At 38.8% G+C, this 16,318-nt stretch overlaps 1 protein-coding gene across 1 annotated transcript; it reads left to right on the top strand.

The window, feature by feature from the left end:
- Positions 1 to 564: 564 nt before the first annotated feature.
- Positions 565 to 13,850, top strand: EXTL2 (exostosin like glycosyltransferase 2). The gene is made up of 5 exons (XM_019501694.1): positions 565 to 886; positions 3,071 to 3,164; positions 7,311 to 7,738; positions 10,326 to 10,396; positions 11,093 to 13,850. The coding sequence occupies exons 2-5, from the start codon at positions 3,160 to 3,162 to the stop codon at positions 11,582 to 11,584; spliced, it is 996 nt and encodes a 331-aa protein (XP_019357239.1). The 5' UTR covers positions 565 to 886; positions 3,071 to 3,159; the 3' UTR covers positions 11,585 to 13,850.
- The last annotated feature ends 2,468 nt before the right edge of the window (positions 13,851 to 16,318 follow it).

Raw genomic sequence — 16,318 nt, 5'->3', positions numbered from 1 at the left:
ATAAATCGTAGTTATTTCCATGGGCTTGTAGAGATTGAAGAGACCCAAGTGCATAGCAGCTACTTGTCCATAGTTGGTATATGTTGGTGCAATCTAGATTATGCACCTAGTCCTGCAGTCTGTTAGCCCAGGGGAAAAGGTGTAAAAATGTTTCAACCTGAGGCTATGCAGAAAACAGAGAACAATCCTTCACATGGTAACCACGTTGGTACAGCTGTAAGGTGGCAAGACATCCTTAGGCAATGATTTAGCAAGTGGTGTACAATTGCTGGAAAGGGCATATTGATATACACCCCCACACATCCCTTTTTAATACAGGATGTTGAAAACCAAACAGTAGGTTTGAAGCTGGCAAAGGGTTTTGTTTGCATCCCAAATGTGCATTAAAGACCTGACAGAAGCAGTATGAGAAGAAAAAATGGTTAATCGTTTTAACATCTGTTCTTTTCTGATGTGCAATATTCCCTCTGTTCTGTCATTTATTACTTTTAAAATATTGGCATTTTAATTGCTGGGGTTCAAAGCAGCCCTTGTCGAAAGCATTAGGCATGCAAATAACCCATGTAACAGTCCAAGCTGCTTTACAGTGGGGTTGCATAAGCTTTCTTCGGTAGGTCTGAAAGCATGAGTCTGAGCCTGCTGGGAGGAGGAGCCTTTGCATCCCACAGGAAGTACTATGTAAGAGAAGGGGAAGGGAGTGCAGGCTTGTAGCTGCCCAGACTGCTGGACCTTTTAGGTTGTGTCGCTGAATTAAAAATCCAACTGATGCAAGCTGCTTGAGCTTACCAAAATGTGCAGTCTCATGATCCCCGCTTACAAAATTTCAGCTTCTGTTCATGTTAATAGAGGCTTAAAAAAATAACTGGCTCAGTCTCCTGCAGTCCAGGTAAGAATGCAATAATATCAAAGATATGTTAAATGTAGATGATAGTCTGCATGTTGTGCAGGGGCTGCTAGATGAATATTATTTTTTAAAGCAGAACTGTTTGTTTTCGTGAAGTGTCTGCTAATGAATAGAGATGAGGTATACTGTTTATGAGGGGATAGCCCTTTCAGGAAAACTCCTTTTTTGGAAGGAGGATTAAAATGCTGTAGCTTGGCTCTCTTCAGCTTTATTTTCTTTAGTTCTGTTTTAAAGAAGTAAGTGTCTTCCATAAAGGATATTTTGAGACTCAAATTGTTGAAGAAGCTCAACTGTGCTGGAATTTTAAATCTGATATTACAGAATACTTTAGCATAATCATACATAAAAGTACTAAAATGATCTTTAAGCTTTTAAGTAGAGATTCATATAAGATGATATTAGTCTTCCTAATCACTCAGCTCATTCCATACAACTGAAAGACAACAATGTATGAGAGGTCAGGAGTTTTATTACCACAATAGCAGCACTGATGTTTGCATTTTCAATATGGTTTGAAATATGAAGTAATTACTCTCCACAACAATCTTGAAAAACATCACCACTAAGAGTTTGCAGATGGGAAAATTGTGGTCCATCTTTTTAAGAGAGCACCTACATATTGGCTGCATTGGTTTATAGGTGACCAGTTGATGGGTGAGACACCTTGGGTCAAATAAATGCTAAGCAGTTGCAGCTTTTACTGATTTAATTTCAAGTTGTAGCTCCAGAAGTCAAATACACTGGTCTGTCAACCTGGACACCCACAAAATAGGAGGAACCAAAGCCAGGAATTTATTTTTTTAAATAGCTTAAGTGACTGCGCCAAGGTCAAGGAAGTCAGTAACGGAAACCAGAAACCAAACTGAGAAGGATACGCATTCCACAATGTCTGATCGGTAATCTGGGATATATATTAGTAAAATTGATGCAACCTTACATGAGGTATTTTACTGAGATTGGAACAATGGTTCAATAACTTGATGCAGACTCATCCTCTTCTAAAATTCTGTACATCTGTTACTCAACCATGGAAAGAGATACCTGTGTTCCTCACACTGACAAATTTAACAAAAGACTGTTCCCACTAATTTAATTTTCCATACAAATACATTGTATGCTGCTGGGCTAGAAAATCCCATCCCTGCAATTCACAGCTCTGCAACAAAATGTTCCCCCTATTATTATTATTATTATTATTATTTGTAGTATCAGTTAGAACCCCCAGCAGACACATAGGACAGAAAACTCTGTCCTGAAGACTTTATAATCTAAACATAGAGGGATTAAGACCCCAATCTTGCTTCAATCTTTGAGCAGAGAGCTCTTTCTTTCCACCCCCCTGCCACCCCCAATCCTTTATTGACAGAAATCTTTTGTCTAGTGCCAGCCTGGGAGTCTGTGATAGAATTCAGAAAATAATCTGGATTTCTTCGGTTGCAATGTAGTGCTTTGATCACAACATCATCTTTTCTTTACATTATTGCACTGTTATTTACATCCCCATCCCTGCCCTGCCTTCAGACAAGATAGGAAAAATCTTAAAGTCAGTGGGCCACCATAAATGCCTTACTTCAGCTTGTAAAACAGACAATAACCATGCTAGAAAAAAAAAAAAAGAGTGCAACATTATGATGGCCTGGATCAGCTGTGATTGTGGTTTAGGAGTTTTGCAATGTAGTCTAGTGGATGGTGTACTACTGGATTTGGAAGACCTGGGTTCTGTTTATAGCTTTCTAATTGACTTGTATGATTCTTGGACACATCATTTTATGTGCACTGTTTCCCTTTTCTCCCATTCCCTGTTTTGTCTATCCAGATTGTAAACCCTTTGGGTATGGCTTGTCTTGTGTAGTATGCTACCAAGTATAATTGGACCTTGGGCCATAATGCAAATTAATACTGTAACAGCCTGAGAAATTTGTTTAAGATAAATATTTTTCTTTCTGACATACTGGCATAGCAACATTTTGTAGTCTTGATAAAGCCAAGGAAAATTCTACAGCTGGACAAAGGAAAAAAGACTGGACAGTTGCCAAAAATATACATTAGTCAGCTACTGAGAGGAACGCTTGCTTTATTCATCTATATATAATTTTAACAGGATCTTGGGTGCTCTCTGGGTAAATGCATGCTCGTCAATTACATAATCCCCTTCATTTTCAACAGATCCAGAGACCTCACACAGCTAATATACTGGTATTTTAAGCAGGCTCTTCCTATTAGACAAACCAAAAATCCAATCCAAACTGGCATCAATGAGGTAAGTATGTTGTTTTTAGAGTAAAAGAATGCCTTTATTCAAATGGTGTCACACTGAGATTTTTAAAACCGTTCTATATATTGGGGAACTAAGTGATTGCATATGTTGACTCTAGTGTAGCTATCTTGACAATAAAAGAAGTAGAGTAAATGAACGTGACACATCATTTAAAAAAAAATTACCTAGGATACCTGTGTGGGAAAGAATGGTCTCTGTGTACTTGCTTTATGAGGGAGATGAATCTAAGATAATGTTAAGGAGTTAATAGCAATTGCTTCTAAAACAGAGATTAGGATATAATTGATCAAATCACTTATATCCTAAGTTAATGTGCAGAAAATTTTGCCACGTTCTTATAGCCACAGTCATACATTTCAGTGTTGAAACTAAAGTTGTATTAGCAGAGTCATTTTACATATCAGATAATCCTGGTTTAGGGCTGATCAGTGTATATACTGATATACAACAATGATAGCTAATATCTTTGGGGTTTTATTACTTCTGTACACATTATTTTGTTTGAAGAACGTACTAATTATAAAATTGTGCTTTAAGATGATTTTCAATTATCTTTTCAAGGCAGATCATTAACATTACGCAGTAATCAGAAAAGAAAAAAGAAAAAAGACGAGCTACAAAGGCACACTGGAATACTGCATATTTCAATAAACAAAATAAAACCAAATCTCAGGTGTACCAAGCTGGGTCAGATTTAATAAGGCATAAAGCTTTCTTTGGCTACTTTTGGCCAGTATCTGCTTCTGTGTATTCAGTGCAGAATGTCCAGAAAGCCATCTAAGTGCCATGAATCATTCTTAGACATAATATTGTTTTAAAACAATTTAGAATAGCAGTTGGGATTCTCCTCTATTACAGCAGTCGGACTGACATACTAAATACATTTAGGCAGGAACCCATTACTATACGCTGGATCTAGGTTTTGAATTAAAGTTCTCTGTTTGTTTTGGTGCAGCAGCACTGGATTGTACAACAAACTGACTTTTCTATGCAGTATAAAATAAATGGAAGAACACTGAACCATGAGTGTTGTTGTTTAAATCTATTTAAACATTGAAATAGCCTGCTAAGCAGAATAATAGAATACAAAGATGGAAAAGAGCTATTTGAGCGTCTCCTGTATCTTTCTTCCAATTCAAAAGTTATAACACATTTGCTTGTATGTAGTCCAAATGTATTGGACAGTCATCCTCATGCTTTGCCATTTTACCGTCTCTTGGATTGACTCTGGTATCAAAAGATAATGCAGTTCCTGTCAAGTTTATAGCTTCCTCCTCGTAAGCATTCTTGAAAATGTTCTCAATCTGTCTATGGTAGAGAACTTTCTTGGCCAGCTTCATAGCTGTGTCCTTGCACATTCTTGGCTCAGTGTACTACAAGGATGGGAGGCTTTCCATCTCAAATGCTCAGGAAGGTGTGGAATGGAAATTAACTTTTTCTATCACTGGGGGGAAAAAAAACAAACTCAAACTGTCTTGTCTGGGATGGCAGAGTTTCTAATGTGGAATTTCTCTTGTCATTCTCCTCCTACCACAACTGGCATCTTTGTAAAGGTTTTGCAAGCCCAATGAAGGGATAGTACAATTAAGGTAGGGCCAGAGGTAGCAGCTAATGTTGAACAGAAAGGTCAACCGTTTAAGAGGCACAGAAATAGTAATAATGTCCTTTCATCTCAGTTTGGAGCAGTTTAATTAAGCTTGTCTAGAGCAATGCTGTAACTACTGCATTAATGAGCAGAGGTCTCTGGAGCAGCTAATCCAGCACTTTTCACAAGCATGAGCTTCTTAAAAAAACAAACTATATAAACAGATGTAGACAACAGCTGTTCAGGTCAAGCACTCCCATATACTGTACAATTGTAAGGAATCTAGCAAAATGGACCCCAACTGGGTTGGTCTGTAGCAATTACCAAAACATATGTAGTAGGTGATGCAAAGAGGACATGGTGAGAACAGGAGAGTTGTGGGCAGGATGCCCTGCAGTGATAGTTCTTAACTCTGTTTTCCCTCACTATCTGTAAACACCTGTCTCAGCAAAATTAACTGGCATGAGGGTCAAAGTAAGCTATATTTGGACCTTAGGACAGCTACTTGCTACCACAGTGATTGATTCTTAGGCATTTGTACCAGCTTTAGATCTTTCAATTAGGTCATCAGGGTACATCATACTTTGGAAAGCAGCCCTTTTTGAACCCATATTACACCATGTGTTTTTCAATGAGTGGCCTGTGCATTAACTCACCATAACCCCAGCAAGAATGTACTTCTGGAACATTTTAGAGAAGACAAGAAAATATGTTTTTTTGCTTTATATAATGGTTAAAATAACATTTTAATGAGCTCCTTAAACTTTGCTGGCAAACTTTTGCTGACAGGGAAGTTTATTAATTACTTGTACTGCAGTAGCATCTGGAGTTCCCAAACCAGATTGCAGGTCCATTGAGGTAGACACTGTACAAATATAAACAGTTCATACCCCAAAGAACTTGCCAACTAAACAGGAAAGATGCTTAAAGGGTGAGAAGAAAATGAGGAAGCACAGGGAGGGCAAATTATTTATCCAAGGTTATACCACAAGTAAGTGGAAAGATCAGGAACAGAACACTGCTCTCATGCATGTCAGTCTGTGTCCTAGCCACTTGTGGTTATAGTTTATTTACAGCTTTTGCTAAACAGATGTTGTAGAATTAAGAATAAATATATATATTGTATAATAATAACATTACATGTTTTGTGCTTATTGGTAAATGCATACAATAAATTACACTCTACTAATTTAAACAAAAGTAAAAACAAACATAATATGTGATGATAAATAAAAACAAATGAAGCAATATCAAATAGTAAAATAAAAAATTAAAAACGGAATTCCATTTGAGTTCAGCCCTTTTACTTTGTGCAAATAGTATATATATACACGTATAGATTGTAGTCTGTATGGAATGATAGGCTGTAAGTTGTGAAGAGAGGAGATCCCAGCCACTAGATAATGCTGGGCTCAGGATAAATTTAAGTAATAATACTAAATTTAGGTTTTACCTATACCTGCACTATGGATTTTAGTTTTGTTTAGTAATGGGTGTCAACAGTAACTTTTTCCTCACTGCTTCCTTAACTGGTATTAAGGTTGGTTGCCATGTAGAACTGGATAATGCACTTCTAGGAATAATTTCTTTAAAAACATTTGCTTTTCCTCCATCGTACCCTGAATACAGTTCATCAAATTGCTTTATCCAAAGTATGTTGATTGCAATCTAAACACTCAAATAAGCAGTTCAGACAACTGTAACCGATAGGTCACAGTGTGCAAACATGACTTGGCTAATCCAGATGTGATAGGAGGGGGTTGTGCTGCTTTACGTCTTTCAGCATTGCCATGGCCATAGTCATAGTTTCATGTTTGTGGTCATCACAGTTCAGCAGATCCCAGGTCCACCAATAAAACATTCAAGCCTGCCATTTGGAAAAGAACTATCCTTTTGCATGCAGCACTTGACAGATGGAAGAAACAAGGTCCAGGACACTCAGGCTGTACTGGAGGAGATGGTGCTTCTTGCTATTTCATCTCATTTCCCTGCCAAAACTGAGTTTGTTTCCTTGCCAAAGGCAGAGTCCCTGCAGTTTTAACAGGGAACTTGAGGACTAGGTTTGATCTTCTGCACAGTTTGCTTTCCAACTCCAGTGACAAAGAGGTTGCTGAGATATTTCCATGTTTGCTTGCAGCATCAGCAACATAGTTGTCAACAGTGTAGACTAGTATATGAGAGTGAAAAACTGAAAGGAACTATTATAATCAAGTCTGAGACTATTTAATTAAGATTCACTCTCATTGCTGCAAAGAGTTAACTGAAGGTAATAGTGAAAGTAAACAAATGATATAAGTATTGCCTTAACATTATAGCATAAAATTTGTTTTAATAGTTGAAAATAAATAAGGAGAATTTAATGGTTTGGTACAATTATTTACTCATTCACTTACTGAGGCAATAGCCCAATTGTCTTTTATGGGAATTTTTCATTGATGAAGTCTTCAGGATCTTATCTTTGTTAATCTTACACTGAACTGACTTACCACATAGGTACAAGACTAACGACTTTTCTTTTTCCATTGCAATTTTTGTTAATAAAGGTGTTATCCCATCTGTAAACTTCCAGGAAGAGTTATGGGAATCCGACTACTTCATTTCTCTTCTGTGGTGATCCTTGTCTTACTCCTTGTGGCAGGTGCCTTAACGGCTTTACTTCCAAATATTAAAGATGACAAAATGCCCAATTTGCGAAGGGAGCCAAAATCCCAGAGCCAATCTGCCTTGGATTCATTTACTCTTATTATGCAGACATACAATAGAACTGACTTATTGCTCAAGCTTTTAAATCATTATCAAGCCATCCCCCACCTGCACAAAGTGATTGTTGTATGGAATAATGTTGGGGAGAAGATACCAGAGGAAACGTGGAATTCTTTAGGACCCCATCCTGTCCCTGTGGTCTTCAAAGTGCAAACTGTGAATCGCATGAGGAACAGACTCCAGATTTTCCCTGAACTGGAAACAAAGGGTAATGAGTGTCTCACTTCTGTAGCTACCATTGTTGCTAGGCTAACAATATTATTTCCACTTTTTATCACATCTGTCATTTTTTTTTATTACTTAAACCAACTGTGTATTTTATCATTACGAAATAAATCCCATGGATTGAGTGTGTCCGGAAACCAGCAGATGTTAAGCAATTCCACTGAAGAGTACAGGGAGGATGTAAAGAGCCTGCACAGTGCAGCAGGGAGTGTGGAAATCCAACAGGCTGCAGGTTTGGCACTTTCCCAGAAGCAGTGACAATCCAGAGGTTGTGTAAGAAGTACAGCATATGGGAAGGTGTTTTTATAAATAATTGTTTTCTGGCCCAGTGGTAAGGTGGCTGCTCTGTTGCTTCTTTCAAGGAAAGATGAATGCAATTTAGTCTTTCACCCTAATCCAGTATTCCTCCCTTTTAAAGATGACTAAAAATCTGGTATTTAAAAAAAAATCCAAATAATTTTGCTGCAACCTCTTACCACAGGGTTTTTTTGGGTAGAAACCCACAAGCTCCCTCCAAGACTTCTACCTTTGTCTGGCCTATATTCCAGTCTATACTAGTGTCTTTCAGTGTATTTATCCTGCCTATTGACCATCCAACTAAAGACTTTCTGAGATCTTTGCATAATAAGACCCAGCAACACTGTCCCATTTCCTCCAGAGATAACCATCCATAATAGGTCACAATTTACCCAGTCTTAATGGGGTGCAAACAGAAGTCCATCTCCCAGCTGTAATTCAAAATAGTTTTGCTAAGTGTTCTCAGTTACAATGTTACCCCAGACCAAACAGAAGTTCACTGTTGGTTCCAGGGCAAAGAGGGATCTTCCTATGGGCTGGAAGCCTGCAGCCAGGTTCCCAAAGCAATGTCCAGGCTCTCTGCCAATGCTCACTGTTTTCAGAATGGGAGGGAGAAACGCAGCAGAGGGAGCTCATTTTTGGGGCTCCCAGCTGGTGCTGAAGAGTGTGGTGGGTGAATTGGAGCCCTGCCCCTGACCTCAGGGGGAGCTGTATTACACCCACCCCATCCTGGGGGGAGGGAGGGGTTGAAAACCCCCCAGACTGGATTCCCTCTGCTCCCTTTCCCCTTCCTATTCTGAAAACAGGGACAGTCTGGGAGCTTGGCACACTCAAGTTACAAAAGATGCTACATTTTGTAACATCTTTGTCTGGTACCTCATGCAACGAGGGGTCAGATTTTCACTCGTCAGCCATTTTTAAGCTGTTTGCAGCTGTTCACTTGTGTTTGGTTATTGGTGATGCGTAGGGGGTGAATGTGGGTGCACGTGCACCCCTTGAGATTGTTGGTGCACCCCCTGCAAAAAGCACCACTGACACTGCCAGCTCTGCTTGTGGGTGGTTGTCGCTTGCCCCCCCCACTTTCGCTGCCAACACCTCCAGCAGTGTCTGTGGGTAGTCCCCAGTCACCACTACTGACCACCACTGACACTGCTGGCAGCATTTGCAGGTGGTCGCCAAGTGCTGGTTGGCGCTCACCATCCCCCCGCTGCTTCTAACACCACCCTGGCCACCTGCAGGTACTCCCTGCTCTCCGCTGCCACACCTGCCGCCACCTGCCGGCAGTCACCATGCCCCAGCCTCCAGGGGCATGCTGTGTTCATGTGTTTGGTCATGGCTATAAACTGCTTTCTGTGGCCAGATCAGGTGAAAATTATCGCTTCTATCTGCACCCTCATCAGTCTTATTTGGGAAGAGAACACTTTTATTTCACTCTGTCTTTCCCCAGCATGCATCGCCACTCAACCTATACTTCTCAAGAAGTCTTTGCAAACTACAGTTCCCAGGCTGCTTTCCTGCTTGACAAGAGTTGTACTGATGTATGAGCTTGTCTTCAGCAAGCTACTACAAAGGAAGTTTGTTTCCTCCCTGAAGAACTGAACTACACATCTTGCTTTCTCCCCTGCATAAAGTCCACTTGCAGATTTTAGAATGTAAAGCAAGAGGGCTTTATCCTATAGTTAGTAATAGTGAATTTTATCAATGGAATATTATAATTTAGTCGTCTTTGGTCTCAAGGGAGTGGTGTGTAAATACTTGTGAACTGATGTTAAAAATTGTTATCTGGAAAATTATTATAATTAAACAGATTGCACAGAATGGTATTTGATTTTCCTTGGTTGTAGAGTTATCCTTTACACAGTATTAAAAATCTGTTAGGACTGCAGACTGGCTGGCAATTACTGCAGATTTGTTATGTTCTCTTGCCAAAAAATTGGAGATTTTCCATTGCACAGCTGTTCAGCCATGGTACAGAACTTTTAAGGCTGCAGTGGTGTTTTTGATGCACAGTGGCAATTGTGTTCTAAACTGTTTATTTGTGTCAAGGCTACAGATCCTTTTCACTGTAACTTTAACATATAAGTATGCAGTCTTTTAAGTGCATGATGATTTAGTTGTGCATTTCATCCTAATGTTTAAAGGAGCTGCATGGAAAATTGCCATGCATTCTATAGCACCAGTAAATACTCACGTATTTGCTTTTTCATGATTTATATTTTCCTCTTTATGCTCATTAAAAAAATAAAATATCTTTTCCTTTTTCCCCCCTTCAGCTGTTTTAATGATGGATGATGACACACTGGTTAGTGCTCATGACCTAGCCTTTGCCTTCTCTGTTTGGCAGGTAATGTTCGTCTTTTGTAGCTTGCATATGTTCAGCCGGATATATATACATTTTATGAAAACGAAATATTAATTCAATTAGTTGTTGCTCTTCCAGATAGTAATATCTGTTATATAGATGAACAGTTGCATTCTAAAAGGCAGGGGACACTGAATAAGTCTTTTAATTATATACAATTATAGATTGCATATCTAACCAATTTTTACCTTTTTTCTAAGTCTTCAAATATATCTGAAAACTCAAATGAACAAATCATGCATAGCAGTAAATATGGTAGGTTTCATGCAGAAAGTAAAGTGTTATTTGATTTTGGAGGCTACACGTGAATCAGACGTATTTATTCTTTTCACTATACAGTGATTTTTGTTTTGTATATTTATTTTTGATCCCAAGCTTTCAAATGGGTATTAACTTCAGCCAGATGCTACTCTGCTCTGTATGATGTGAAGAATATTAGATCAGTTGTAGATCATGTTTATTAACTTACAACTAGCTCCATGTTGTATAGATAAGAGGATTATATAGGTGATAATATTTTGTATTCTTTGAATCTCCCCCGAAAATAAATTTCCATAATTGATAACCTCATGAGAGAGTTTCATATCAAAAGGGGGTTTTTTAAGCTATATTGATCCACAATTTAACTGTAGCAAAATTAAACTCCATATTGTTTTGTTTTTTTTTATTTCCTTCTAGCAATTTCCAGATCAGATAGTGGGCTTTGTTCCTAGAAAGCACATTTCCACTCCTTCAGGTATATACAGTTATGGCAGCTTTGAATTGCAGACACCTGGATTTGGAAATGGGGATCAATACTCAATGATTCTGATAGGTGCAGCATTCTTCCACAGTGGATACCTAGAACACTTTCAAAAAGAGCCAGAAGCAGTCCACGCTTTAATAGATGAAACACAAAACTGTGATGATATTGCCATGAATTTCCTAGTGGCAAAGCACATTGGAAAGTCTTCAGGAGTATTTGTGAAGCCTGTTGACATAAGGAATTTAGAAAAGGAAACCAACAGTGGTTATTCTGGAATGTGGCACCGTGCAGAGCACTTGTTACAAAGGTCTTACTGTCTAAACAAATTGGTTAATATTTATGATGGCATGCCCTTAAAATACTCTAACATTATGGTTTCTCAGTTTGGTTTTCCTAGCTATGCCAATCACAAAAATAAAATGTAAGGATGAAAATTTAAGAGAGTATGAGTTAAACATCAATTAGTGAGTTTAAGTTAGTGTAAATTAGTGTTTCGGCTGAAAGACCTGAAGAAGCTATACATTACTTCAGCTTGGCCTCCCACACAGACAGCCTCTGAATTTTGCCCATAACACTCTTGTGTAACCTTTATTCGTTTAATTTTTCCAGAGTAAGTTGTTACAAAAGCAAAAGAACTCTATATATTTAATAATTTGATTTAATAACACAATATTCTTCCTCTGTTGTTTAAAAACCTCTTACCGTCCAAATTACAGGGCCAAATCTTCAAAGGTGCGGGCAGGCATGAACATATGCTTTTTCGAGATTTTTTTTTGGTTTCTTTTTAATGTAAATACCTAGTCAAATAATGTTTTGACATATGCTTGTTTTATATGTTGAGACTTCTCAACAATTCTGGTGAAAAATGTAACGGGCTCCAGCAAGCTGCTGTGTTAGACTCTCTTGTTAAATGTTTTCAAAGTTAGAGAAAAAGGAGAGTCTCTATATTAAACACATGTGGAGGCATTATCTACAACACCTGCCAGTGCTGAGTTAGTGGAATGCTATATTGCTGATGCAACCTTTTTCACTATTATTCCTTTGCCCACAGTTACTGGGACACCAATCAGTAGCTGAAAAGCAAACATTGTTGATGGCTAATTCAGAGAAGAACATTGAATGCTTAATGTATGAATCAAAGGACATGTAGATAATAACTGTAAGATAATTATCATGTACAGTAGACATCCAAAACAGACTTGTGCCATATTTACTACTTAATACAGTCTGTAGAATTTACTTCTATTTCAGTATTTTGGACATGCGCTATGTTAGAAAAATTTGCCTGAGAAAGCTACTCATGTTTTTAAGAATGTTTTCAGTACAGATATATTTTATGTCTACCCAACTGTTTTGCATCTGATTCAGAATGTACATTTTGTAAGTTTACAGGTCAACCATTATTTTAAAATATTTTAATTAAAGATTTTTGTTCCATTTATCTCCCCTTTCAAATAGCAAAGCTAACCAACTTCTGTGATAGTAGAAGGTAAACTGTCATGTATCTAATGGATAAACATTAGGAGGTATACGTCAGGGTACAATCTTGCACTGACTAGAGTTGGGTTTTTTCAACCTGTGAACTTTGTGGCCACACATGCACTAAGTAACAAGTCAGTTTCTGAGAGTGTTTGTCAGCTTTGGATTCCTCAACAGGTATTGCAAATACTTTACTGTAATTAGGGGTGGGTTGGCAACCTACAGCCCTCAGAGGCACTTTACCCAGCCTGCAAATTTGGGGCTTTAGTGATGGGAGCTTTCTCGTGGAACTACAAGAAGAAATAGTGGTGGCTGCTGGGTCCCAGTGCCTGCTCATCTGTGTGTGACCTAAACTGGGTCATTCCAGCCCACAACCTAAAAATGTTGCAAAGTGCTCTTTTAAACGGTAACGAAGACAGGGCAAAAAACATTTGTAACATAGCTACAGAGCATGTTCTCCAGCTGTGAAGGACATGAGTGAGTATAAAGGCAATATGGCTTTAAGCACTGATACATTGGATCACTGGACCATGGGGGATCCAAGACTTGTGATTAAAAAATGTTTAGTCTCATCTACACCAATACTTAGCTCTTTCTCTGTAATGGTTCAGGGGGATCTGTGGCAGACAACCACTGTCAGTTAGGAGGAATCGCTTTCCTTCTGCAGATGTGATTCCATCCTTCTAGTAATGTTAGTTAAATAAAAATGATGCTTAAATAACATCACAGGCTGATTCTAGGCATTCTTTTTATGTTTGTTTTGTCGTTTCTATTATAAGGACTTGTTTTATGTACAATGCAATCTTCTGAACTTTAGGGCTTTTATAAAGTGTAGGTGGCAAAGTGTGTCTTAATGTGGAGACTTAAAGTCTGCTTACTGCTTTTGTTGTAGTGATAAAAGTAGCTTTTAATGATGACACTGTAGTGATAACCAATATACAGATAAATATCTGTGGTCTTTCCAACTGTGTATTTCCAATGATGCAAACCTTCTTACAGTAATTCATTGTGCAGTATTTAACTTAACAGTGCTTTTGTAATTTCTACTCTGTGCAGTATCAGCTGGAACTACTAAGAGTTACAGATGGTGTTTATTTCATTTCTAAAATGTAAAACATATTATTTACTCTGCCAAATCTTAGTGGATTTTTTTTCTTTGTTTTGTTCACTCTGTATTGGTTCATGAATTAATAAAATAAACCTTTTATCATAGTGGTGAATTGATTTGTAGCATTGTTAATATGTGTATGTATGTTTTGAAACTATTGACAGAAGTTTCAAGTCTGTGCCCTCAAAATTTTTGTTCAGAACCAATGCACTAACAATTCTTGCCTGTTTGCTGGAAGTTGGGGTAATTTTGTGTACTCTGTACTCAAGGCATTGTCTATTACACTAATTACACTAATGGTTTGTGAATTGGACAAAAATTTGCCTTTCAAGGGAGGCAAGGTTTTTTGTGCTATCTCTTATTGGACCAACTCTATGGTTGAGAGAGATGTTGGACAAGTTTTAGGGCATAAAGTACCATTCTTCAGGTCTGGGCAGCTTTTTCCAGTTTAGATCTGAAAAAGGATACTCTGGGCCTGAATCTGTCCAACATCTCTCTGTTGGTCCAATAACAGATGCCTCATACATTTCCTGGACCACCATGGCTAACCCTACTTAAGCATACATGTCAAAGGAAATTAATTGTTAAAATTCAGTTCAAGTTCTAGTTATCCTACCGTACCTAGGAACTGAAAGTCCTTTAACAAGTTGGTGATTTTCACATACTGGTATATCTGCCATCACTCTGAATGGGCAGTAGCTTCTAGTACTATACTCTGGAGTTTCACATGGATATAAGGCAGTATTTGACCATTCACATGTTACAAATAGGGCCTGGTTTAAATTGTGGGCCCAGCTTCTAATATTGTGTCCTGATCATGGCAGGGGCTGTCATTTTCACAGCTAGATCATGGTACCCCTTCTCCCAATCCTCCTGATTGGCTGAGGGGGCAGGTTTAGGGCCAGGTTTAATAGTAGCAGCAGCGGCCTTGCTCCCAAGGCCTCTGATCACTGCTGAAAAGCCCATGCCCTGCATCCCTCACCTCATTGGAAGAGGCAGGAACAGCAGTAGCGGTCCTCTGCCCCCATTATTTCTGGCAGGGATGAAATTCCCTTTTAAAAAATGCTGCTCTGCTCAGCGTCGGCCAGTCAGCATGGAGGGATCCTGGAGGGTACTGCTTTACCTGTCCTGGGCTGAGATGTTCTTGCCTTGATGTCTTTACTGAAGGCTGGGAGCACCATGTTTGGAGCAGGAAAGCAGGCAGGCAAGGATGTTGCTGCTTGAATAATCATGCCAAAAGCCTCCTGTTTCCCTAATTGGCTGCTTTTATAGCCACATGTATGTGCTGGCTTCCTGTACTCAGTTTCTCCACAATGTCAGCCTGCTACTATCCATTGCAGGTGAAAGGCTTTTTCCTGAGCTTGGAAGCTGCTGGCTGCCTTAGAAAGCCCTGGTGCAGGGTAGAGGAGGGGCTCTTTGCTCTTCCGCATGTGTATTCTCTGCCCTGCCCCCAGCACCCCAGTTTTCCCACCCAGGTGAGTAAACAGCCCCTTTCCTACCCAGTGACAGGGCTGTCTGCCAAGGCAGCCGCCAGGTGCCCCTAACCTGCCCATATTCTAGTTTTCCTGCCCAGAGGAGCAACCAGCCCCTCCCCTACCTATCCCCAAGCTCTCTCCTCCCCTGGGCTGCTATGCTTTTGCTGCTGGCTGGGAAATACTTTCATTGCAAGGATTGCCATGATGTAGTTAGTGACTTGCTGGGGTACTCCCCAGCAAGCGGCCATATTGTGGAACTTAGTTGCAAATTGCATTTTTTGTGAAAATCAGTTAATTTTGTGATGAAAAATGTGAAAACTGGGATTTAAACCAGGCCCTAGCTATATGTCTTAAACTAAGAAGCAGTTTAAGGTTTGTTTTAGCATTAAGTATATTTTCTGACATTTGTCACACTACCTACCTCTTCTAAGGAAATTATAATATTCAATGGAGAAAGGGCCCTTTTGGACTTATGATTATGGCAAGAAGTTCAAACTTATAATTCACCAAGGGATTTTTTTTTAAATTTTTTAAAAGAAAAGCTAAGCCACATGAAGTCCATCTATTGGATAGATTCTATCCCAACTTCAAAGATGTTTCAAGGTTCTTCCTTTAGGACTGAATTGGTAGATGAACAAATCCTGAGAATTAAGGGCAGTAGCCTATGGGGAAGCAGTTAATTTTGCATAAGCTCTTGCCATTTAAATTTTTACAGTAACTTGCTCCCCAGCTATAGATCTTGTGGGGAAGTAAACCACCTTTGCAACTTTAACTTGAATTGTTATCTATGCTTGCAAGTAATCTATTTTAAGTCAGGTAAAAGTGAACCTGATTTCAGCCTAAGAGACTAACATGAAATAGATGCACCACCTACACCCTAAAAGTCAAAGCTGCGGAAGCAAATCAGAGCCAAATAATGTTGATTTCTTTGCATACCAGTATGTCCGTGCTAGTAATGTAACTGGACATTACCCTAGAATATTTGAACTAAGACTGCATGAGAGAGAGACTAACTCAAATGATGAAATAAATGCTTTTTACATTCACTTACATAATACCTGAATTGTTAAATTATACAGTACATTTCTCTTGGATTC

Source organism: Gavialis gangeticus, unplaced genomic scaffold (assembly GCF_001723915.1).
Source record: "Gavialis gangeticus isolate Ggan-Ray unplaced genomic scaffold, GavGan_comp1, whole genome shotgun sequence".
In the NCBI taxonomy this organism is placed as follows: domain Eukaryota; kingdom Metazoa; phylum Chordata; order Crocodylia; family Gavialidae; genus Gavialis; species Gavialis gangeticus.
This window is presented reverse-complemented; position numbering and strand designations above follow the sequence as displayed.